This window comes from Squalius cephalus, assembly GCF_949319135.1.
Source record: "Squalius cephalus genome assembly, chromosome: 12".
Lineage (NCBI taxonomy): Eukaryota > Metazoa > Chordata > Actinopteri > Cypriniformes > Leuciscidae > Squalius > Squalius cephalus.
In genome coordinates this window covers 34,941,151-34,967,197 of record NC_137133.1, presented here as the reverse complement: position 1 = coordinate 34,967,197, position 26,047 = coordinate 34,941,151, and the positions used below count along the sequence as shown (strand labels likewise).

Genomic DNA, 26,047 nt, shown 5'->3' with positions numbered 1-26,047 from the left:
TAATCTACATTTTGGAACCAAGCTTATGTTAGATGAGAGTTCAGACTCTCAGAATCTCCGTGGCAGCAGAGGAAACATTTATTAGTCAGTCTCTCTTGAACACTGTGAAATTCTGATGTCATTTCACAATAATAATAATAATAATAATAATAATAACAATAAAGCATAGCATCATTTATGCACTGGAGTTCTGACTGCTGTCACCTTGAGCCAACATTTTAGAGGAATGATATTTCACGTTGACATCTTTAGATCTAAATATCTAAACACAATGAGAACAGATGCTTCAGTCTCGACTCTTTGCACGTAAATAAAAACATGAACGTTAAATAAATACAAACATAAGAATAATGCTGTAATGCTAATTGACTGTGGGTAATGCTGGACATAACAGAAGCTAGCGGTCTGCCGACTGAAGTCTCTCTTTGCAGGTTCATTTAGAGTCTAGGAGACTTGAGCTTTTGCACAGAATAACTTTGCGCGCTTTGGCGGTTATTTAACCATTTCTTTCAAGTTTCACTATGATTATAATTCCGTTTTCCCCCGTTGCACATACAAGTTCATTCTAATGCATTTGGGTGAATCTCACAACAACAACAACAAAAACCATCCTAGATAAATTTCACCTGCAAATCAAAAGGAATTTTTAAGTCTATTATGCACATTTTCCCCCAAAATTGTGTTTTATTTAAATTTATTTCAAATCTGCATTTAAAAAGTAGGAAAAATACCATAAATGCTTTTAAATTTAAGTATATTTCCCCCCGCATTACAATAATTATATTTTGCTTTAAAATATGCTTAAAACAATCTTAGCAGTCCTCAAAACTTTGTTTATTCTGTGCAAAATATATATTTAGTATTTTCTCTCCTTTTCATTTGTGGTGAAATGTGTTCTTGACCGTTTTCATGAGATTCACCCAATTGCTGTTTGATGAAATGGCATTAGGAAAGGAAAGTAGAAACATTAAAGCAGTTAGCTGAGAGCATCTGTAGTGGGAATGGAAGAGTTCATCATGGATCCAGAGCGGAAATAAAGTACAGCTTTGCCGTTTGACAACGTCTTTTTGCTATCAGACTCACTCACCTCTCTCCTGAGCGATCTGCCTTGAGCTTATCCGTGAGAGCGAGGCGATGAGAGTTACTGGAGCACAGAGACAGGGAAGCACACGAACATTAGACGAGTTGCTGGAATGAGGTATGAGGTTTGGGTCAGCTTCTCTGCAAGGGTTCGGGAGGCCGTACAACCTTCCACTTGTCATTTACTCTGGGTTTGTTTAGTGGTTCAGCAGGAGTGTTGATGGCAGGCGATATTAGAATCTAAAAGCTTGAGACAGAGCGCTGATTTGGTCGTTGCCCCATGAACACGTTTGCGAACATCCACACGTTGATTCTCATCGTCCTGCAGTCTTGCTCAGTCATCATCCAGTGCCTCTGTTTTGATTTCACTGGCCACGGCTCCCGGACGGGACAGGGCGAGGATGCTGTGATTGACAGCCGCCATCTCCACGGCGAGAGAGATGGGGTCCTGGTGGTCTGCGTGATTGCCGGCGTCATCCTTAAAGAGACAAGTATGTGAATTAGCAACTGCGGCAGTGAAATGTTCAATATCAGGTTACAAAAATACTAAATGTATTTTATGGGTTTTTTTTATAGTAGGCATCACATTTTGCTTTACCAAAATACTACATTTCATTTTAATTTTTTTTTTTTTTTTTTACAATATATTGGTATATAATTACTGATTAGCACTTGCATTGGTCAAAATTATATCTATGTAATTTGTAATATGTGACCCTGGACCGCAAAATCAGTCACATGGGTACATTTTTTATAATAAATAAGCTTTCCATTGATGTATGGTTTGTTATGATAGGACAATATTTGGCTGAGATACAACTATTTAAAATCTGGAATCTGAGGGTGCAAAAAAATTTTAACATTGAGAAAATCTCCTTTAAAGTTGTTCATTTATGTTCACGACTGTGCAGCATTCACTCACAAAAATACATGTTTTATATATTTACGGTAGGAAATGTACAAAATATCTTCATGGAACATGATATTTACTTAATATCCTAATGATTTTTGGCATAAAAGAAAAATCAATAATTTTGACCCATACAATGTATTTATACCCGTGCGACTTGTGACTGGTTTTGTGGTCCAGGGTGACATATTATACATGTTTACATATTATTATACAACGATGAGCCAAAACATTATGACCAGTCAAGGTGAAGTGAATATTGTTGATCATCTCCTAACAAGGCCACATATTAAGGTCTGGATAGATTAGATTGGAAAGTAAACAATCAGTTCTTGTAATCACTGTGTCGGATGCAGGAGAAATGGGCAGGAATAAAGATCTGAGAGCCAGATTGTTATGGCAAGGCGACAGAGTCAGATTATCTCTGAAACGGCAAGGTTGTGTGTCGCTCCCGCGTCAATAATGGTGTTGTCTGGTGGAAGTGGCCTGTTTCAGCAGGACAAAGCACACTATCACACTGCACACATTGTTCAGGAAGGGTTTGAGGAACATGATGAAGAGTTCAAGGTGTTGCTCTGGCCTCCAAATTCTCCAGATCTTAATCCAGTTCAGCATCTGTGACCAACAAGTTCAATCCACAGTGGCTCCACCACAAACTACAGGACTTGAAGGATCTGCTGCTAAAGCCTCGGTGCCAGAGACCACAGGACACCTTCAGGCTCTTGTAGAGTTCATGCCTGGGCGGGACGGAGCTGTTTTAGCAGCACAGAGGACCAACAGCATATTAGGCAGGTGGTCATCATGTTTTGACTCATCGGTGTATGGATGGATGGATTTATGGATTTATTTTTAGCCCCATAAATGTACATGTATGTTAAAGGGATGGTTCGGAGTAAAATCAACCTAGGGTTCTTTTCACCATGACCTCGAGCCAAACACACCCCCCCCACCCCCTTACTGTACTTACAAACTTTCCAATGCCTCGTTTTATGAGTGCAGAACCTATTTGTACGACTGTAGAAGTTTGGTGCCATTCTGGGCATTATTAGTGGGGTAATTTACGAGATAAAAGCTTGGATCCATTAGCGCCTGCACTAAGCCATCCGGCTGATATCTCTAAATAAGCTCTAACTTTAATAATGTTCAACCAAGGGAAAAAAGGCTTCTGGGGGGGTGTTTGGCTCGAGGTCATGGTGCAAATGACCCTAGGTTGAATTTACAACGAACCATTCCTTTAAAGGTGGGGTAAGTCATTTTTGAAATATGCTGTTGGCCAATGTTGATGTTTAAAATCAACCCAAACAAACACACCTCTTCTACATTGCTCCGCCTCTAAAACTCACTCTCCAATCCTAACAGCCCTGCTCCGAGTCGGTCTCGAACCCCGATCCCCTGCGAGCGAGGCGAGTGCACTAACAATGACGCTAAACACCGCATTCACTAGCAGTCGTCAGACTAACTGGCCTCCATTACGCACGCAATCCAAGAGTGGATGTTTGTTTATCATAGCAGAATCTTTCACAAAAAATAAAGCACAGATGATGAACGAATGACAAGGAAGCACATAAAATGAACGCACAGTACACAATAGTAATTACAAACAAGAGTTGGTTGTTAGTTGCCAACAGCACAGCAGCTCCAGAAACACAATGACACTCAAACCCAGTGTTACTCACATGTGGAGCGAATCCAAGCAACACCCACGTCTGTTTTCAGGCCTTCCCGCTTCGCTCTCTCCAGCGCTGGACATCGTTTCTAATATTAATGCTCTTGCCCAGACATAACCCTTCATTTTCCAGTAATTTCTTCTGAGCTTTTCTCTTTTGTATTGTGTCTCATCTCTATTTCTGCAGTCTTTCTTCAGTTCAAGAAGAAACTGTCTCTCTCTCCTCCACCATCTAATGTATGCTAATGTACAGGCTAAAGCTGATTGGCTACATGTTTGTTGTTGTGTCGGTCCGACTAACTTCCAAACAGCATATTTCAAAAACGACTTTAAATCTTAATTTAATTTGTGGCCATTTTTTTACTCGCACTCTCTGACCCTTAGAATTCAACAAGCTTGTTTTTGCTTCTGTACCTTCAAGACTTTCTTTAGGAGTGTTTTCATGCAACTTGAGCTTTGATTATTTGCACGTATAAATAGGGGTGTGCCGGTTTCAGAATTGGTGATGACGGTTATGACGCGAGTCAAATGTGACGGTTCGTAACATAACCGTCGGGCGGGCGGGGGGGGGGGGGGGCGACGTTCGTCTGTTATAGGACAATTTAGTTTGAATAAAGGAGCAGACACTGATTAGCTATTTGATCGCCTAAATAAAAAAAAATAAAAAAATATTTGTGTAGTGTTCAATGTTGTTATCGATAGAGATACGCGGATGGGGTATTATTTCATCCGCAACCGCATCACATAACTCATCATCCGCACCAACGTTTTTTGACCAAATTTCAAAGCCGCACCCGCCCGCCATCCGCTGATTGTTTTGCGGTCTATGGACGATGCAATGCTCTGCTGATGAGAGTCGCAAGAAAGCCCTTGTCTGTTCTAGAAAGGATGCAGCAAAGATATTGAATGCTAATGTATGAGGCATAGGCCTACGCTGAGTTTCATTCATTTACGATGAGATGCGCTCTAGTTCACAATGCAATGCAAGTGAACGCGGCGCACCGGCGCATCCATGTCACGGTTATTATATTGTCATTTGCTTTTTATTTATTAAATACATGCAATTGGTTGATGAAACATTTATTAAAATTAAGATACAATTTGTACAAAACGAAATTCGCTTTAAAGAAAGGCTTTCTACAAAGAAAAACTTAATGAAGTGGTAAAAATCATGTCTGACGATTTACAAAACAAAACTTGCGTTGGTATTTGGCATAGAATACAGTTGAAAATGACGTAGACCATTAATGACACAGACTGTTAACAATTGTTTTTAATTAGTGTTTAAACATTCTCTATGATAAAACAATTTTTGTAAAAAATATTTTAATAACACGGTTTTGGCGGTTATAACCGTCGGTCTCACGGTTATATACTAACCGTCACACCCCTACGTATAAAGTGTGTGTGATGTGCTTCATGTTTTCATGTGATTACCTGTGTTGGCGAGGTGGGCTCCAGACGGTAGTAACCAAAAGGTTTGTTCAAGCTTCTCTTTTCAAAATAGGTAACATCACAACCCTGTAATGAAATCTGAGTGAAGATCAGCTCAAGCAATTGTGTTAGATGCTGAATCCAAGCCGTTTGATTCTCTCACCTGTTCGTTGTAGTCGTTAGCGTCGATGTCGTCACTGTTGGAGTGCCCACCAGGACTCTGCACATCTATCCCGTGGCTTTCCAGAATCGTGGCTTCTTGGAAAAAAGACCCTGTCATGAAACATCTGAAACTCTTTAAAAACCACTAAGTGACCACAACAAACGAATATCAGCAAACGAAACCAGTAAACTCCTGACTCATTTGACCAAGTTTCCTCGTTAAGACAATTAAGCAATTTCAAATGTCAGGGTTATTATAGTTAACCAAAACAATAAAAAAATTCCATTACTTGAAATAAAAAAAACAAAAAATAAAAAAAATATATTTTTTAATTTAAACACATTATAAATTTTTTTGCATTTATTATTTGTACTTGGCAAAGAAACATTTCTCATATAAAACTGAAATAAAATAAAATGAATAAAACTATATCGACATTTAAAGAAAAAGATAAATGACAAAAACACTACACAATTTTTCAATTACTTTTTCATTTATTATTATTAAAACTTTAAAATTTAAAAAAAGAAGAAAAAAAAATAGATTAAAAATATTAATAAAAACTATAATAGCATCTCAATTATGCTAAAACTAATATAAATCAACTAAAACACATTACCAATATTGGCCCTCCTCTTGATCTCTTTGCGTCGATTGGCAAACCAGTTGTAGACTTTTAAGGACGTTACTCTTTCCAAATCAGACAACTTCTTTCCTAGGCAGGAAAAACAAGACTGAAAGGTCAGAGATGATTGCGAGAATAAAAATGCAACTGTGACATTTATCTGTTGCACTACAAATTAACTACAATAACACAGCTGTGCAGATTCAGACACTCCAGCGTTTGTACCTGGTTTCTGGATAACAGCATTGCAGGCGTTGGCGATCTCCTCTCGTTTGGCTTCATCTGGATATTGATTATCACTGAAATAACTGAGGAGAGAACAAAATAGATTATTTCAAACGGATAGCTTCCCTTTCTAAACTATAAACAGCCTACAGTTTGCTTGAACAGCCTGTTTGTTGGCATGATTTGAGTTAAAAAAAGGGAATTTTATTATACTGTTGTCAGATTTTATTCCTAATTTTGAAATGTTATTGAGACCTCTAACACTGACATTTTTCTCTCTCTCTTTCTCCCTCTCTCCATTACCCTTCAAATTGTGCAAATTGAAATTGCGAATTGAAAATACGCCCAATGGAAACGTCAATTTTGCCTCGCATGAGGTGGTTTTTCAGGCAATTCGAAAAATAAATATTTTGCAAAACTGCAATGGAAACAGTTTTTGCGCATTTACAGGTCACCTGACGTAGATGACGCGGTGTGTTTGGACAGATTACGAGACAGTTCTTTATTAAATTCATAATAGACAGAATAATTACAGGAATAATGGATTCTAAACCTCAAATAAAATGCCACAATCAAGACCTCGAAGCAGAAATGAGGGAGAAACACCCAGAAACTCCTCATATGTGCCGCTCACAAGTATAATAAGGGTCGTTCCTTACCATTAATGCTTGGAAAACACACATACGTCTCCTTCAGTTAATAATAATGGCTAGTGCAGTGGCTGGGATATAGTACATAAACCTACCAACGTCCGTTGCCATGATTTTTGGAATGATTTTACTTATAAAAGTACTTTACTTTACTTAAAAATGAAGTTTTAGTCACATAACATCGGTTAATGGAAAAGCTGTCATTTCTCAATAGTTTTTTGTCGACATTTAGAAAAAAAAGCACAAAAGTTTTGCGCAAATCTGTAATGGAAATGCGCCTTCTCTCTCTCTCACCTCTCCATCACAGCAAGACATTCCTTCCTCCAGGTGAACCGACTGCCTCTGCGCAGACGAAAGCTCCCGGGGGCGGAGCTTATGGGGGGCGGAGTCTGACGCCACTCCATCTCATCCAGAGATACAGGTGTGGGTCGCATATTTAGTGTGGCACCTGAAAATATATATGTAAGGTTTTTTTTTTTTTAATGTTTCTGAAAGAAGTCTCCTGCTCACCAAAGCTGCATTTATTTGATCAAAAATACAGTAAAAACAGCTATATCGTCTATTTTAATATATTTTAAAACTTAATTTATTCCTGTGATCAAAGCTGAATTTTTTTTTTTAGCATCATTACTCCAGTCTTTAGTGTCACATGATCCTTCAGAAATCATTCTAATATGATGATTTGCTGCTCAAGAAACATTTCTGATTAATATCAATGTTGAAAACAGAATTCTCTGATAAAATGGAAAGTTCAAAAGAACAGCATTTATTTAAAACTGAAATCTTTTGTAGCATTATACATGTCTTTTTCTAACACTTTTGAGCAATTAAATGCATCCTTGCTGAATAAAAGTAATAATTTCTTGCAAGAAAACCCCCCTCAAACTCTCAGTGTACATAAACAATTCAGCCTGTACTTGGATTCAACCTTATCTTTGTGGATCTACCAACCTACAGTAAATTCAAAGCGAGTGAAGTTTGTTAACCTGGCGTGGTCTTCTCAAGCTGGTACCAGCGGTAGAAGGCTCGTTTCTTCTGTTCGCTGAGATCTGAGCCCTGCTGGAGGAGCCAGTGAGAGATTCTGCTCTGACTGATGCCTGACACAGAGAAAGACATCACAAATCAATAACAAATTAATGCGCAGGTCGATGAAAGAATGCTCAGAATAATGACCAAACGACAGCTCATCTCACACAGAACATTCATAATTCTATTTCTGTTCAGTAATTATGATTAAATCTATTGCACATTATTGTTTTGTCCTCACTAAAAGCAAAATGCTGTGAAGCCACAAAATCTTAGTGAATCAGGACGTCGTGTTTAATATAAAGCTACGTGGAAAAAGATAAATCGATCTAGACATTTGTTGCAGTTGTGGTTCTTCCGGAACAAAAACTCAGATTGATATGAAGAGATTTATCTCTTGCCACATCACACCTGTATAGGACATTATAGTATATTATATTCTATAGTATATAGTATAGTATATTCCAGTTTCAAAACATCATCTGTGACATGCTGTCAATTACCACAGACAATCATTTAGACTTCACTTGTACAAATAAAGCAAACGGCCCAATCTCCGCTCTACACTGTCCTTAGCCGTTCTAAGTTCACTGTAAACCACGGCTTCACAGGGCTTATTGCTTTTATAAAAACAGCTAGTCCATTAAAATATTTATTTACACAGTGGCACAGTAATACTGATGTAATGAGGTCACAGGTATATGTTTGTAGAGTCATTTACAATGGCTTCAAACGCGGCTCAAACAATCAGAATCATGGACCGGAAACATCAGTTTTATAGCTGATATTTGAGCTGTGAAGTCTAAACCCTCTTGTAATGGGACTACTGTTCTTGGCAAATAAACTGGATAGGATAAGTGATTCTATCACACTACAGGCGTCAATGCTAAGGTTTTCTTTCTTTCTACCAAAGTATTGTGTTGTTTTTTTCCCCAATACTTCACTGTATGATTTAAATATAAATGAATACTAATACCAGGCACTGGTCAATTGTTAGATTTTGGACTATAATTTTGCTTCATCTTTTAGACTAGTGGAAAGAAAGAAACATCCAAAATACACTTTTAAGTGTTCATTTTATTACACTATCTATTTCGTCTTAGATTGAATCTGTAGATTTTTGCGTCTCTATTCTGAATGTTTTTTACAGAGGGATTTCTTCATATATCATTTGCCTGATATACAGTATCTAACATTTTGATGAGTACAACGGTATTTTTTGTTGTTGTTGTTGACAAAAAGAGATATTCAAAATCCCCTTCTGATTCTGTCTTCGTACAATGTTCAGATTTCTGTTCTGGCTTTTTATGCAAATAAGTGCATATTTAATAGGATAATGCATCATTTGCATATTTTAACAACATTTCTGAAAAATTGTAATGCAAAAGTAATGATGCGACGTGTGCACGGAAAACCATCTATAAGAATTGAGTTCTCTTTCACATCTTCTTGTGCTTAAATGCTTAAAATTGCTTCAATTTTGAAATTAGCAAGACTTGAAAATGTCCTTTATAATGAGTCCTTATTGCCGAGCCTTGTAATAGATCCCAATGTTTTTGGCTTGTGGCTGTTCTTCTGAAATTGTGTGCATTTTAATGTTGATTCCAGTGCAATGTCTAGCCCCATTTTTGTATGTGCATTACTGTAATTGTTGCATGTTTTTACAAATTGGTATAATAGTGTGATGACGGACTGACCTGTGACCTGCGCCACCACAGCCTGAGAGATGCGTCTGTTGCCCAGAAAGGCTTTGATTTCCTCCTTCACCAGGGTGCTGTCCCGCCTGCACACATGACGTATGTGAAGATTATCAAACTCATCGCAGATGGTCTCAGAGCAAAATGACTCTGTTTACACCTGGTAAACACAATCACTATTTGATAAGTGCTAAATTCAGGTCAGGTTCAGAGTGAGTTTGAATTGGTTTTGACCCACACCAGAGATATTTTAGTATCAGTGAGATCCTATTATAGTTTCTCAGTTTGCAGTATAGACCTTATGCGGCAGAGAAACAAGCATGCAGCCATCTTTATAACTTTGTGTTTGAACTTCTGTTTTTGTGGTTGCTCTGTATTTCTATGGCATCGCTGTCGAAGAGTAATTCGCTGGTGAAGTGGATTTACTTATTACAAAGATTTACAAATGGCTGAAATAAGTTTTTTTTTTGTTTCATTCATCTCAGGGCTTTAGACTGCAACTAAAAAGGTTGCAAATGTATTTAAAAATAAATAATAAATACATAAAAAATATATATTTTTGTATTATTATGTGGAACTTTTATTATTTATTATTTAAAATCCATATAGGTTAAACACTAGTAATACAAACAATACTTTTTTTAACACACTGTATATTCCCTATTGTTAAAGGACAAGTTTGGTATTTTACACTTAAAGCCCTGTTTACAGATCGTTTCTGATGAAATAGAACGGTTGAGATTAAAATTTGGACACATGCTGCTGTCCCGAGAATTTTAGGTTTCTTTCGCATTCCCCCCCCCACCTCCAGAATGGCTGCATATGTGCACTGGAACAATCCTTCCTAAAACGCATTAAACTTTCGTTTACAAAGACGTGAAACTCACCGAATGGTCAGGGGTGTTCACTGATATGCTCACACAAAAATCGCTGCAAAAGATGCTTTCCAACAGGTTTTATCGTAGTTTTTGTCCAACTCCATTGACTTGTATTGGATGTGCTGTGAGGTACGGTATTACTCCGCCGCCGGAAACTAGCTCTCAACAGAAGAATGTACGGGTGTGAGGCGTTTGGAAAAATAGGTCCACAGTTTTACAACGAATGGTAAAACACCTGTTGGAAAGCATCTTTTGCAGCGATTTTTGTGTGAGCATATCAGTGAACACCCCTGACCACTCGGTGAGTTTCACGTCTTTGTAAATGAAAGTTTAATGTGTTTTAGGAAGGAGTGTTCCAGTGCACCTATGCAGCCATTCTACTGGTGGGGGGGACTGCGAAAGAAACCTAAAATTCTCGGGACAGCAGCACGTGTCCAAATTTTTATCTTAACCGTTCTATTTCATCAGACACGATCTGTAAACAGGGCTTTAAGTGTAAAATACCGAACTTGTCCTTTAAAAAAGCAATAATAAATATTTAACTTTTTTATATATAAAAACATATATAGTCTGTTATAATTTAAGTGGTCCCACTTTATATTAAGTGGCTTTAAGTACTATGTACTTACATTGAAATTAATAATTTGATACAATGGACTTATTGTGTACCTACACGTTTTTACATTGTACTTATATCTTAAAAATTCCTGCATGTAATTACAGCTGTAATTAATTTGAGTAATTACATTTGTAATTACACAGTTGACCCTTCCCTTACACCTTAACTCACCCTTAAACCTACCCAATTCACCACACCTGTCCCTAACCTTACCCGTATCACACCTCGATAGCAGCAAAAGTGTTTTACAATAAAACATGAACACAATAAGTACATTGTACTTATTTTTTTGATGTAAGTACATAGTACTTAAAGCCACTTAATATAAAGTGGGACCATTTAAGTTTTTCAGTTATTTTAGTAAATAAAGTAAAATTAAATGAAAATGTTGCTGTGACAATTAGCTAACTTAAAACAGGTTTAAAGTCCGCGTGAACCGGAAGTTGCAAACGACTTTTCTCCAGTGTTGTGACGTATTTCCCAGTGAAAAGGAATATTGAACAGAGGGCAGGGTTTTACTCTAGCGCTCCTCCTCTCCATCTCTCGCTCATAGCAGACTAACGGTTTGAGGGGAGTGGTTAAGCGTTTCCCAACCCAAGCCGTCAAACCTACATCATCAGAGAAGGAACGCCATTCCAGACCGGAAGTAACTTTTCAGACTTCGACGATTAAAGATTAAACTTCGATTAAACTTCGACTGATTAAAGATTACGACGGCAAACAATTTTTTTTCTGTGTATTAACTTGCACGGATTAATTTTTCACCACAAGACTAGTAATATGCGCTAACAAAGTAAATAGGGTCAATTTTGATTTCAGTTGGACTTTAAGTTTTTAGTTCAGTTAACATTAATTTTATTTCTAGTATGAAAATGTTGTTAATGTTTTGAGTTTAGGTTAACTATAATAACCCTGACCCGCACTGACCTCATGAGCTCCTCCACCTTGTCGTCTATATCCAGGTCCTCCTCTGACCCCTCCAGCCCGTACGACCTCATTGCCGCCGCACTGTTGACCGGGCAACGGTTCGGTGATAGTTTCCCATTGGGTGTGGCCGCCAAAGCGTCCCGCCCATTCTGGACCATGGCGACCAGAGACACCGGCGATGGTAAAACGGCGGGCGGAGATGTAGCATAACTGTTGTTGGGCGATGGCGATAAGTTACCGTGGAACTGCGTCTGCGTCGCTGTGGAAGTGGTGGAGGAAGTTGCCAAAGTGGCGCTGCTAGTGTTATTTGAGGTGGGTGTAGTGCTGGAGGTGGTGGCGTTGGAGTCCGACGGTCCGCGCCGGCCGAATTTGTCCCCGTGCTCGCGGTCGAGTCGCTCCAGGGTGTCCAGGGCGTGCACGATCTCAGGTTTGGTCATACCTGTGCGCCGCAGTCTCTGGAGCAGGTCGATCTGTTCGATGGTGAAGCGTGGCTCATCTGTGTAGTGAGACATTCTGATGGGACACAGAAACAAACGTTATTGCTGATTTGTAGCTTAATATACATGTGCATTATGGACATTATAGGAGAAGAAACAAACAGAAGCTACATTGTGAGTCTGTGAACTGTATACTGTGTAGTAGTACATACTGCATGCTCCCTATCGTTAAAAAAAAGATACAAGAAATATTTTTTGAATATTATTATGCAACAATATTGACACATTACCACGATTAAGTGAGTGCCTAGCTTCTAAGTTAATCTTATTTAAATTTAAATTGCCATAACCTATATTGTCCATCCAGTGGTTAAACAAACCCTTTAAGCTTTCTGAACAAACAATGAGTCAAGAAATTAAAAACAATGGAGCTGGTGTTGCTTCTGGTTCATTCATCTCAGGACTCCAGACTGCAACTAAAATGGCCGCAAATGTATTAAAATAATAATAAAATACATAAATACTAGGGCTGTCAAGCTATTAAAATGTTTAATCTAATTTATTACATGATTAATTTGCACCTCAAATTTGGCTCGGAAATTACCCCCAAAAGATTATTTAAAGTCATTATTGTGTTAAACGAGAAAAGCATCAAATAGTAGTAGCCTTTACTACTACATTAACAACACTTTCATACTTGAAAATAAAATTTTAACTGAACTAAAAACTTAAACCTGTTTTATGTTAGCTAATTGTCACAGCAACATTTTCATTTAATCTAACTTTATTTACTAAAATAACTGAAAAACTTAAATGGTCCCACTTTATATTAAGTGGCTTTAAGTACTATGTACTTACATCAAATAGACATTACAATAAGTAGCTTTAGAATTTTTTATTTTATTTTATTTGCTTCAACATAGAATTAATTACACATTAACTTTTAGGCTACAAGGGTGAGTATATGACAGAATTTACATTTTTGGGTGAACTATAGCCTATAGCCTTTAATGGTTATTTTTTTTATTAATATGGAAAAAAAAATGGTTTTTTTTTTTTTTTATGAAATGATAATCAACAGTTCTGCTCTGACTTTATAGGTAATATTTTTTAGCCTAAAATCGAGCAAAAGCGGACAATATTGTGTTTAAAATAAATATCACATTTGCACTCGTGCTATTCGGGACAAAAACAGCACTCGTGTGATATGCACTCATTACTCGTGTGATATTGCTTAATATATCATGATATAAATATGAGACAAAAACTAATACAGGGGCATTTTTGCCCTGATATCTTGAATTTTAGGGTCATTCTAACTGCTTTCTATAGGCTCTGTCACACAGCGAGTTGTTGCCCTGCTTCATGTTAGTCAACAATCAACTTTATGAAATGGAAGATGAACTACGTAGGTCTGGGTCGGTGCATTAAATGCGTTAATAATTATTGTATTTTTTATAATACTTATTTTAACTTCATAAACAATAATAAACAGGACATATTTATGTATTATTATTATTGAAAATACATTCGCTATTTAAAATCCATATTGGTCAACCACAAACAAACCAAAAAAAAATACGATATGGTGCACTAAAAAAGCAAAGTGAACAGTATTATGGAAGTAAAATAATGTCAAATGTTTTTGAAACAAAAAGCCTGTTGAATTGCACTACTTGAAAAAAAATAGGCATTGCATTAACCATGCTTGCATTTTAATGCATTGTATTTTTAGGGCTTGCATTTTTATGGGCTGAAATTCAACATGGTTGAATATTTAAGCTGTGAATATTTCAATTAAAAACATTTCAAACACATTTTCATTATTAAAAATTCAATAATCTATATTCACCTTTCATATTTCACTTCCAAATTATTCAAACTGTTTAAAAATACAACCTATAATATTCAACAGGCAATTTTCGGTCCATTTTATTTCGCTTTGAAAATTCGCTTCCACAAATTCGGTGGTTCAAATTCGACAGAAAATATTACGTTGACATCCATGAACTGCAGGAAGAGCAGTAGATTACCGAGCGTACTCTCCATCTGCTGTTAGTCGGCTTCACCAGCAGGTGGTGCAAAAGCTCGTGTTGTTGACGAAGACAGAGCAACAGTTAGAGCAAGCCATTCATTCATAAAACTCATTTAACAGCAATGCAAGTGTATTTGTGATTATTATGACGGCGGTTTTATGTTAAATTCAGTGTCTTCACAGTTACTTTCCCTGTGTAGCCTACAAGCATCTTTCTCTACCGTGAACAAGATTATAATGTTATTCCCCGATGCGGATACAGATCCAATATTACATTTTTGAGGTTGACATATATTTCTCTTGGTTGTTTAGTTGCCTTAACTTTATATTGTGGCGATGTGCTGCATGCAAGCTATTAGGGTTTCCCTCAATACTTAAGGATTCACCAGCTGGACATATAAAACGCTTAACGTATAGCTTAATGGACTAATTACAGTGATATAAAAGACCAAACTCGTTTAATGCTGAGCGTTTCCCAGTGATCGACTGGCATAAAGTTGGCTTGACGTTGGACATTCGCACATTTAGGGACCGTCTCTAAAGTGTATACGACTTTACACGTTTCTAACTTCAATAGCATTTGAATAGAACGACTTACAGTCAAAAACCAACTATAAAGTGTTCATGTAGTGTCAGGCATAATGCGCACCCTTTGGATTTTTTATATTTATTCAATTAAAGTTTGCTATTGAAGTTAGAAACGTGTATGCCAGTGTTTTATGCAACTTTTGAGACGGTCCCTAAATGTGCGAATGTCCAATGTCAAGCCAATTTTACATTTATTAGGCTACATTTAGTCATTTATTTAGCAGACGCTTTTATCCAAAGCGATTTACAGTTAAACTAACAATAGGAGGACAACAATATGCAAGTGCTATCTCTTCCCAGTTTAAGCTAATGCAATACACGTAGGCATAGCCTACTATACTATACTATAGCCTACTGTAGAGAGAGAAGAGAAGAGAAGAGAAGAGAAGAGAAGAGAAGAGAAGAGAAGAGAAGAGAAGAGAAGAGAAGAGAAGAAGTGTTGATTTTATGCCAGTATCACGAAACGCTCTGCATGAAACTTTGCGCGTTACGTTCATATTCTTAGTCCATCGAGCCTATATAGTAGCCTACAGCCTACATCCCCAATAAGGTGCGAGTTTGGTCTTTTATATCACTGTATTAGTCCATAAACTACGTTAAGCGTTTTGTCCCGACAGAAGGGGAATCCTCGAGTGTGAGGTATTGAGGGAAACCGATTATAATCCTGTTCATAGGTTGAGAAAGCTGATGACATGTAGGCTACACAGGGAAAGTGACAATGAAGTTATTGAATGAAACATAAACACAGCTTTTGTGTCTTTATCATCTTTTCCGCATATATACTGACACAGATAATCATTTTCATTTTATGAATGAATGGCTTGCTCTAACTGTTGCTGGTCTTCGTCAACAACACGCGCTTTTGCACCACCTGCTGGTGAGGTCGAGTAACAGCAGATGAGGAGTATCTCGGTAATCTACTGCTCTTCCTGCAGTTCATGGATGTCAACGTAATATTTTCTGTCGAATTTGAACCACCGAATTTGTGGAAGCGAATTTTCAAAGTGAAATAAAATGGACCGAAAATTGCCTGTTGAATATTATAGGTTGTATTTTTAAACAGTTTGAATATTTTGGAAGTGAAATATGAAAGGTGAATATGGATTATTGAATTTTTAATAATAAAAATGTGTTTGAAATTGTTTTTAATTGAAATATTCACAGCTTAAATATTCAACCATGTTGAATTTCAGCCCATAAAAATGCAAGCCCTAAAATACAATGCATTAAAATGCAAGCATGGTTAATGCAATGCCTATTTTTTTTCAAGTAGTGCAATTCAACAGGCTTTTTGTTTCAAAAACATTTGACATTATTTTACTTCCACACAGTATGCAACAATAAATATTTCAAACATTAATATGCAACACCCGTCACATTCAAATGAGTTGTCTAAAAGTTAAAAAAGAATGAACCTAAAGAAGAAACAATGTTATTATTATATAAAATTCATAACTTAACCCTTGTGTTATGTTGCGGGTCAATTTGACCTGTTTAGATTTTCTAGTTGTTGGAAATACTGGTTAACCTAGGTTTTTTTTCTTGATATTTTGTGACTTTTTCTCATTTATCATCATGAACATGCATGCAAAGTTTCAACATGCTGGTGTTTTTTGACATGTACAAACAAAATTACTGTTCCTTTCGTGATGTTCACGGGTCAATTTGACCCGCATATTTTAACGCTCTAAGGCAACTGTACGGACCCAAAATAATAACATTTATTGGTTATATTTTGTTATTTTATTTTTTTACTACCTTATGAAGCTAAAAAATTTGGTTTTCCACACTTATTTCAATACAGAAAAATATTTTGTCAGCCACAGATGGTAAAAATTACCTATCATTTATTTTTTCAAGCTACCTGAAATAATATTAAACCTTTTTTTTTTCTTGATATTTTGTGACTTTTTCACATTTATCATCATGAACATGCATGCAAAGTTTCAACATGCTGGTGTTTTTTTTTTTTTTTTTGACATATACAAACAAAATTACTATTACGTTTGTGATGTTCGCAGGCCAATTTGACCATCATAGGCAGCTATTCAAAAGCAACTGTACAGACACAAAATAAAAACATTTATTTTATGTATGTCAGGGCATCAACTCCAGTTCTAAAGTGTAAGTGTATCTAAAAGTGCTCTAACCCAAACCAAACACACTTGAAAAAGCTAAATCATGATGTTCAGAATTAATTGCAAATTACAAATGAAAATTTTTGACAGACACAGATAGTAAAATAAGCTCTCATTTATATATTCAAGATATCTGAAATATATTGAGACTTCGACATAGACAGCAGGAAAAATTAGCTCAGATTAATTGATTAATTGTTCAGTTATGACGTTCTAAGCAAAAAAAAAAAAAAGTAAAAAAAATGTATATGCAAATATATATAAATATAACATATATTCAAATTTTAAATAGTTTTAAAAAATGGTTAAAAAAAACATTTTCATTAAATCATATCTTAAGATATATATTTTTTGGAATATTTGACAAATGTTGATATTATAAGTTTACAGTTTGAACCTGAATCTTTGTTGTTTTTCATTTTTGAGGAATTGTATTGAATCCAATGCGGGTCAATTTGACCCGGACCATAAGGGGAGTGCACAGAATTCCAACATAACACGAGGGTTAATAAGTATAAAAACTATTTTTAAATCTAATTGCCATCATCATGAGGACTCTTTAAGAGCATCTTTGCTGAACCTTTGAACACTAAGAAATGACTTATAGGCACTGGATCTCTTTAATAAAACATTCACAAATGACTCTTAAAGGCATTAGTTACTGTTTAAATGGTATGAATCAATGCAATGACTCACTCAATTACTGAATTCTACTTATTGAACAAGGTAACAGCTGAGTTAACAGAGTCACTTGTTTCACTCTGAACGTTAGAAAGAGAAGGTCAAATGCATTCATTGCGAATTTTTTATCAAGTGTTTTGGTTTTCTTTCTATAATAATAGGAAGTACGCTATTCTGAACAAAGCCCACAACTCACTTAGATCTTAAGACAAACTAATTTTAATTTCAAGCGTTCCGCCATCTCATGGCAGTCGAGTTATGATGATAAAAGCAGGATTCATCTGACCTACTTAAAATTCTGTTTATCCAAGACGGCTTTCATCAGCAAGCACGAGCAATTACTGTCGCTGTTGTCAAGGAAACCATACCACCCAATGACGGATGAGTACGGAGTTTATGTAACTCCAGATTAAAGCGCAGAATGCAAATATGGAGCATGTTTTGTTTAACCTCCTAATCTAGAGCACATGGTTTTATATTAAGCTAATAGTTATGCATGGGTCTATTAATACCAGGCTGTAATAATGGATGACTAGCCAACCAGGTTACAAGTTACATTTTAACCATGCTCTCACTTATGCTGAACATAAACTGCATGCTAAAACAATTTTTTGCTATTTTATCATCTGCCAAATAACACGAGCAATAATAATAATAGTAATGCGTGACTACTTTATTTTATCTTCATGCTACAGTTCCCGGAAAAATGGATGGAAAGGTTAAAAACAAACTGCTGACCCAGAGCCCTTGTGGCAACTTAGTAACTCCTATAACTTAACCATCCCAGTTGCGCTGCTGGTTTGCTGTGAAATTCCTCACCGATGTGGCATTATTCCAGACCTACTATATTTGCACAGGTTAACCGTTAACCTTGCACAGCTGGAGCCAAAGCACTTGCCACTAAAAAAAAAAAAGGGCTCAGTGAGCTCTTGTACTGCATAATTGCTTCCACTTAGATCTCAGATGATCCTTATAAAAGTCTGAGATAGGAACGTGGCGGGTTTCTAAAAATACATCGCTGTGAGGCTTTGACTGAGACAGAAATTGAGTGTGCAAAATGAAAGCGATACTGCATGAAAAAGCCCTTCCAGTGTGTCATGCATGCGATCCTTCTCTGACAGGGGGTTTCACCCATACGCCCTGCTGCATTAGTGCTCGTGTGGCGCTCTCAAACGCGTAAACCCTGCGCTGTAGCATTAAACACTGCAGGCGTTCACTGCGGGGCTCTTTAGACCTGCACCGCATGCACACGTGCATCAGCTCATCTGACTGCATCCAGGCTAGGCAGGTTTATTTATATAGCAGCACATTTCATACACTATGGCAATACAAAATAAAAGCAAGGAAAATTCAAACAGTTATTATTCAAAAGCTTTACATAGAGAGGAATTATAATAATCACACTATGGCAATTCATAGAGCTTTGCATAGAAAAGACACAAACTAAAAAAAGGGGGAATTAAAAGAGATAAATGATTCCGTTATACAATGAATTCAAATAGTAAATCTGGCAAAACAAAGGTGTATCTTATTTTGACTCTGAGATTTCCCCATGACGGTCAGTATTCTTCTGTGGGTTTCCATATACCGTGGATTATCTGAGCCCACCAGACTAGTAATCTGTACCAATCCAGACTAGTAATCTGTACCAATCCAGACCAGTAATCTGTACCAATCCAGACCAGTAATCTGTACTAGTCACCACAGTGTTCCCTTGACCGTCATGAGTCAATCCCTCTCAAACTCCACCACAGAAAGGTGAGCACTTGCTCACAAGTCAAAGGAGTTCACTGAAAGCTTTAAATAATAACCCACATGAGAATCCATGCGCCCTTATTCTTTTCATTTAATAACTCAATGCAACACAATTCTGCAGGGTGGAAAATGTGTGGGTTTTCGCACTATAAAAAAGTATTTGTTTGTTTTGACAACTGATCAACATCAGCCATGTTCTCCATTTGTCATATCTAATAACAAATAGGAGTGCATGCTATAGTAAACTGTGTAAATAATTATTAATTTCAACTAGTTTGAGAGTTATGGTTTGGCACGTTTACAGACTTAAACATGTAAATCTAACCTTTAAACCCTGCAATATCTAAAACATCACAAGTTAATATACACTGACAAAGGGGACAAATTAATTTTAATTGCTTACTTACTTGCTTAGTGTTGCAAATGACCTCCAGCGTTTAAAACCTGGAGTTTTTATAAATTGTAGCATGCAAAAGGATGTATCCCAAGAGGACAGAAATCTTTTTCCATGCATCTCTATACACTCCTCATATCCTCAGACAGACACTGGAAACTCAAGTTATGAATGCAGATCAGAACAACTCCATGCAGCAAACTCATGATCAATGAGGATTATTGACAAATCACGTTCATTTAAATCTGTGCATTGCATTAGAAAGCCCAGACGGTGTTTAAAATAGGAATATTTTCTTAATGCATGTCATATGATAGTGATAAATGCACAGATCTACGCCCTTCATCTCTATGCATGAAAAATAACTGCTTATCCAGCATTAGAAAAAGACAGCCAGCGTGCACACGAAATATATATCATTAAACATATTAAACAAGCGCTTATAAAGTAACTCAAATTGGGGTTTTCAAACTATATAAACAACAAGTTTTGCATGACTCATTTGTGTCCTGACCTCTGCAAAGATACACAAGGGTTTTAAATAACAGCACATATAAATATATAAATCTCAATGGGGTATTCGCATGATTGTTTATGAATATTCAATAGTACATATGAAGAATATGCATACTATAAATACATGAGTTCAGCACTTTCACACTGGGAAAACTGGCAAAATAACTAATTAATTAGCGATTATATTACTTTACAAACTATCTAGACAGGTAAACAAGCCTATCTCGATTTAAACTACATGCATATGCCGATTAAAATTAAACCACGAGGCGCGTTGTTAACAAGATAAACAAAACGAACTAAATTATCCAGGCGGCTAGTTAGCTTAGCACGAGCCAGCACAAAACTGACTGTCCTCAGGCATAAGATCCCGTTTCTTACCTGTAATGAGGAAAATACACAATATCTCAGCGCAGCAGATCATTTAATGCGCTCTGTCAGGTGATGAAGATGATATTTTATGTGATGTTGTGAGGAAGACTCGCCCTGACTGACTGACTGACTGTCTTTGTCTGACTGACAGCAGCCGTGCTGACGTCACGCCGCACGCCTCGGAGAGACGCGGGAAATGTAGTTCGTTAACCGCGAACGCGCCGCCATTTTCACAGACTGTGATGACGCGTTTAACGGTCATGAGCATCGCAAATCCTGCAACGGTTTTTATATTTTCATTTTTTTTTATTTTTTTTTACATTTATAACACTATACTTAGTATTATATTACCTTTGCATCAAATTAAAATGTTAACGGTGCTGTGAGTGCTACAGCGGAGCTGTCCTTGGGAGAGACGGTACAGTTGACATCTTTTTCTCTTTTTGTCTTTTTTTTTTTTTTTTAAAAGTCGTGAAAACACTTTTGTGCAGTTTTCTTTGCCATTTGAGCAAATGGGAACACAAAAAATATATTTATGTTTACCCATCTTTGACGACTTCTGCTTCTGAGAAACCCGGAAATGTGAAAATTGTTTTTCTCTTGCTGCTTGTTTTCTTTCTTTCTTTTTCAGTCAGCCTAAAGTCAAGAACCGGGAGTTAATGTGAAAGACACACGGTTTCCTTAAATTAACTTTAAAATCTTTAAAGCTATGTTTAAAGTTCATCTTATTAGCAAACAAGTGCTTGAGGTATTGATGGCACCTGCGGAGGAACATGATATGGACATGATATCTTCAGGTAAAGTGACTCCTCATAACTCTTGTTTCTTTTTATTTAGTGGACTAATTTAGAAATATATAGTATTATTACTATTTAGTAACCACAATATACCAAATGCGGCCTTTTTGTATTTTGGTTGTCAAAGCGGCCATTAGAGGGCGCTTTTTTGCACTGTTAGCTCTAAATGGATGGTCAACCAAATGACAATGAAATCTCTGTCCGAATGAGCTCAGTAACTTTATCTGATAAGTAAGTCTTCTGTTTCATTGCTGTACTTTAATCTACATATTATAACTCTCTAAAATGAAATAGTATGCAGGAATGCTTCAGTGCCGCCCACAGTCACTGCTAGCATTCTTTCACTTGTGAAGTTAATGATGTCTTGTGTTGTAGATACACAGAAACGCTGCATTTATGTGACCAAGACTGACATATTTACATCTGTGGGTGATGTTGTGCGTATTCTAATGTTGTGTTGTAACATATTAAATGTGTTCTTGTCTGGACTTCTCTGCCAGTTAGGCTAATTCAGGTAACAAACACTCATGTGCATCAGTTCACATAGACATATTTAGTTTTTTTCCTGAAAAATGTTTTTTTTTATTATTATTATTAATTAATTTTACCCTCTTGATAACTATAACAGGGTCATTTAGAAAATGGGCATTGCAAAATATACTCAAAAGCTTATAAATCCTAAACGAAAACTCAAAATTAGATGAGCAGCACATGAGACATATCTAAAACAAGCATGCAAAGTTTTATGGAGATCGGACCATAGGTGGCGCTATAACTGTAAAAAAAAAAAAAAAAAGTTAAAAAATATATTTCCTTAGTAAATTGGCTGTAAATTTTATTGTAATTTTTTTGGTCTTTTATCCATCTATGATCTAGATGGCTTGCTAAATAAAAATATAATACCTTTTTACACACGTGCTTAAAGCGCTTAAGCCCCGATAATTGCTGCTCGCAGCTATACTTTGTTTTGTTTTTGTTTCTGAAAGGTTGCCTAAGTTGTGTGCCATTTGGTATTTAGCCTACCACATTCAAAAAACAAAACAAACAAACAAAAAAAACCATGATAGTGGCATCTGGCATGGTATTTCTGTTAGTATAAATAATGTAAATAATCAGTTTAATTTGGTTTAATAAATGTTAATAAAGTTTAATAAATGGAGATACGATTCTGTGAATTAAGGAGATTGATTTCAAACGCTTGAGCAACAAATGTTTTGAAGTGCTCTCGTCATGGCTAATGTGTTGCAAGACAACAAGTGTTGTTGCCAAACAGCTTTACAGTAGCTAACTGAGCTGTAAACACAAGCCTGTTTAAATGACTCTGTGACATTTCTGACACTTCTGTGTCAGTGTTTGTCATGACCTGCTGTCACGCTTGTGGCACTTTTGCGAGACTTTGCCAAAAGTCAGGGAATAACTTGTCTCCCAACCGATAGTTCTGCTTGTTTTACATTGTTAAAAATGTTTATTTTGTTTACATGCTTCAGCTTAGTGAATGAATCTCACAATAACATGTCTCAGTCACAGTTTACCCCATACTCAAAAGCAAAAAAAGAGAGATAAAAGAAATGTAGGTCACCCTAATTTTCATTATCATAAATCGGAAAGAAATTTCATTCTTGTTCCCGTGATGCATCAAGATATTTTACTTTTCCATTTTAGAATTTCCTATAGTGATTCTCGTTGTAAATCCAGTAAAAAAAAATAAAAAAAATAAAAATATTATTAATTAAATCAGCATGAAATAAAAGTAGAGCATAAATGAAGCTAAGCAAAGCAGTATGAAATATACATTTTGCATTAAGATAATGAAGTCTAATATTTATTTATTTTATATTTTCATTTTTATTTAAAATAAATTAAATGCAGAAGAAAAAATGCTACCAGAATGCATAAATGTTTTACTTTTGTTTCTTTCTTTTTTTTTTCTTTTTTTTTTTGCATTATAGGAATGATAATTTGGAGGTAAAAAATGCTTAACTGTCATGGAAATTGTCACAATTGAAAAAAAATGAATGAATGAATGAATGAACAGCTCAAAAATATGCTTTATTTTTATAAAAAAAAATACAAATAAATGAATATATAAATAAATAAAATAAGAAATAAAAAGTTATATATATAATTTTTTTTTTTTTTTTTTATGAAATTTGATACATGTATATAAATATGGATATGTTCACAGCTCACTCTGATTTGCTCTCAAATATTAGTTTTGCTCCCCTACACCATTTCCCCTTCATTCACCAGTGTTTGATCTACCTGAGTTAGAAAGTTCATTTCTTTCCCAGCAACTGCTTGGGTAGTTATGACAGTCTTTTCCTCATTTGGAGGAATACCGTGGTCCAGCTGTCAGCAGGGTTCACAGACGTCTGTTTCAACCCCCTCAGCTGCTAAACGCTACGAGAGACTGAGCGCATGAGTTAAAATTAGCTCTTAGTCAACACACGGCTTCACGGGTCAGGACATAAAGGACTTTGGGGTCTCTCCAGACAGTCTAAACTGTCCCGTCTTTCCCTCATCCAGGACATTGTGAAGGCAAAAGAAGTGAGCTTGAGTGATATCAACCAGATCTCTACCTTCTTTCTTATTGGTCATTCTCTATCTCTCTTTTCTCAGTCATTCTGCTCGCTCGGGCTTGGACAGAGGACAATACAGTTCTCACAGACCGCCAGTGCTTGGACAATCCCTGTAGGAGCAGAAGACCACGGAAAGGCAGGACAGCAAGAAGGAGCGTCTTTGTGATGGTTTATTCCAGGAACAGATGGACATTAAAGTGGACGTTTCTTTTGACACGGTTTTGAAGTCTTCGCTGACTTTGACACAAAGTCATCTGTGAACTGAGACCTGTAACTTGGGACCATATAAAAAAAGGTATGTTGTGCACTTCTTAAAAATGTCATATTATGTTTGTATCAAAATATTTGTGTGTGTGAGTATAAATGTGTGTGTGTGTGTGTGTGTGTGTATGAGGTTAAAAGTGAAAATGTTAAAGGAAAAAATATCATATAATTTTGGCTGACAAAAAACGTAAAATTATTTAAGCAATTATTAAATGATATAAAATTACACATACAGATAAACACACGCATATATATATATATATATATATATATATATATATATATATATACACACACACATATATTATGTAAACACAAACGTTTATGTTAGATGTGATTAATCGAGATTAATCGGTTTGACAGCACTAACATATAGCCTTTATAAACAGCACTATATATATATATATATATATATATAATGTATATATAAATGTATGTGTGTATATAAATGTATGTGTGTCTGTGTAATTTTATATAGTTTATTACAATTGTAATAATGATACTTTTGATACCAAAATGCTATTTTTATTTTTGCGTTTTCCATTTTGTTAAAATTTGTTTGGTACTGTTTAAATAAGAAGCTTACAATCAACAGGATCTTTTAGTGTTAACTTACCCTATAGAGTGTGACAACATGCCCCACTACATTTCTAAGCAGACAGACTTATCAGTTTTGCCTGGCAGATGAATTAGATTAAAAAAACAAATTCTTCAAATTTATGTTGAAGAAGGGACTCAAGCCATCTTTTAACTTCAACAACCCCTCGCATCCTTTGCAGGAAGTACAAGAATCTAGTTTTATTTGTGTTTATGTGCATGGTGACCATGTAACTGCGAGGTTTGTTGGGCTCTGACTTCATTGTGAGTAAGGGCAGCTTTCAGGAAGCGCTTCATCAGATTGCACTTAGCGATTCCATCTCCTACTGAAGGAGTTCCTCTGTGACGGGCCCAGGGGAGCCGACTGGCACCTTTACAGCGCTTTAAAGTTCGTCAGCAACAGAGATGATGTCTTAAATCAGCCTGTGTGACTCAAGACTCTCTCTGGACTTTAGGATCTGTCTAAACATTTCAGTTTGTGGAGGAAGTCCACGTGTGGGTGAGGGGAAAGAGAAGCGATGAAGTCCAGAGTGCTTGTGTTTAGGCATTGCAAATAACGTTGGAATTCCTGAGCTGTCATAATGTGACGTCACCATGCAATACCGTGGTACTTTGTTATATCAACAATGGTACTGATGATAAATGCTTTCTGTATTCATACTATCATCAGTACACTATTATGGTCACTTGGGAACGGTGTGGCTGCAGTTTGTGAGATCAGAAGTGTCTGATTTCTTCCGTGCTCGCAGGAATGATTGGCCCAATGTTTTCCTTTGAATCATCGGCCACAGTTAGCGTCTGAACTAATGACCTGACGCGCTGCGATAAGACACGGTACATGACATCAGCTCTCTAATTCTGCACCACCGTGTGAGAAACGACAACAAGCCTCCTCTCCTACTTTTGGTGCTCGTCATCGTCATGACAACAAAACAGAGGCTGCTTGTTTAGATGCTTTGTTTAGTTAATTCACATAATGTTTAGTTTATTTTTA

General features: G+C 36.3%; 2 protein-coding genes across 9 annotated transcripts in view; one reads left to right on the top strand and one right to left on the bottom strand.

Moving 5' to 3' along the window:
- Positions 1-816: 816 nt before the first annotated feature.
- Positions 817-20,998, bottom strand: hmbox1b (homeobox containing 1 b). Of its 3 annotated transcripts, none has more exons than XM_079888008.1 (10): positions 20,826-20,998; positions 11,901-12,413; positions 9,477-9,562; positions 7,740-7,850; positions 7,048-7,201; positions 6,104-6,186; positions 5,873-5,968; positions 5,254-5,363; positions 5,094-5,177; positions 817-1,558 (listed from the first exon to the last, which is right to left on the bottom strand). In XM_079888008.1, the coding sequence occupies exons 2-10, from the start codon at positions 12,410-12,412 to the stop codon at positions 1,415-1,417; spliced, it is 1,380 nt and encodes a 459-aa protein (XP_079744134.1). In that variant the 5' UTR covers position 12,413; positions 20,826-20,998; the 3' UTR covers positions 817-1,414. The 3 variants fall into 3 exon arrangements, with proteins under 3 accessions (XP_079744134.1, XP_079744135.1, XP_079744136.1); XM_079888009.1 differs by having other exon boundaries at positions 5,254-5,348; XM_079888010.1 differs by having other exon boundaries at positions 5,254-5,345.
- A 505-nt stretch (positions 20,999-21,503) lies between these two features.
- The window catches only part of filip1b (filamin A interacting protein 1b), a 37,176-nt gene continuing 32,632 nt past the window's right edge, over positions 21,504-26,047 (top strand). The window contains exons 1-2 of one of the 6 annotated variants that reach the window (XM_079887975.1): positions 21,504-21,613; positions 24,233-24,487. The gene's annotated coding sequence lies outside the window, so the exon portion shown is untranslated. Of the gene's footprint in view, positions 21,614-23,960; positions 24,488-26,047 lie in introns of those variants that run through there. The other 5 variants (XM_079887976.1, XM_079887978.1, XM_079887974.1 and 2 more) reach the window with 5 other exon arrangements.

Excerpts from the sequence above, each read along its gene's own strand:
- hmbox1b (XM_079888008.1), bottom strand. The coding sequence starts at position 12,412 with ATGTCTCACTACACAGATGAGCCACGCTTCACCATCGAACAGATCGAC. Across the intron at positions 6,187-7,047 it reads TGTCTTGCTGTGATGGAGAG|TTATTTCAGTGATAATCAAT; the intron begins GTGAGAGAGAGA and ends TTCTCTCCTCAG. Across the intron at positions 5,178-5,253 it reads CTAACGACTACAACGAACAG|GGTTGTGATGTTACCTATTT; the intron begins GTGAGAGAATCA and ends ATTTCATTACAG.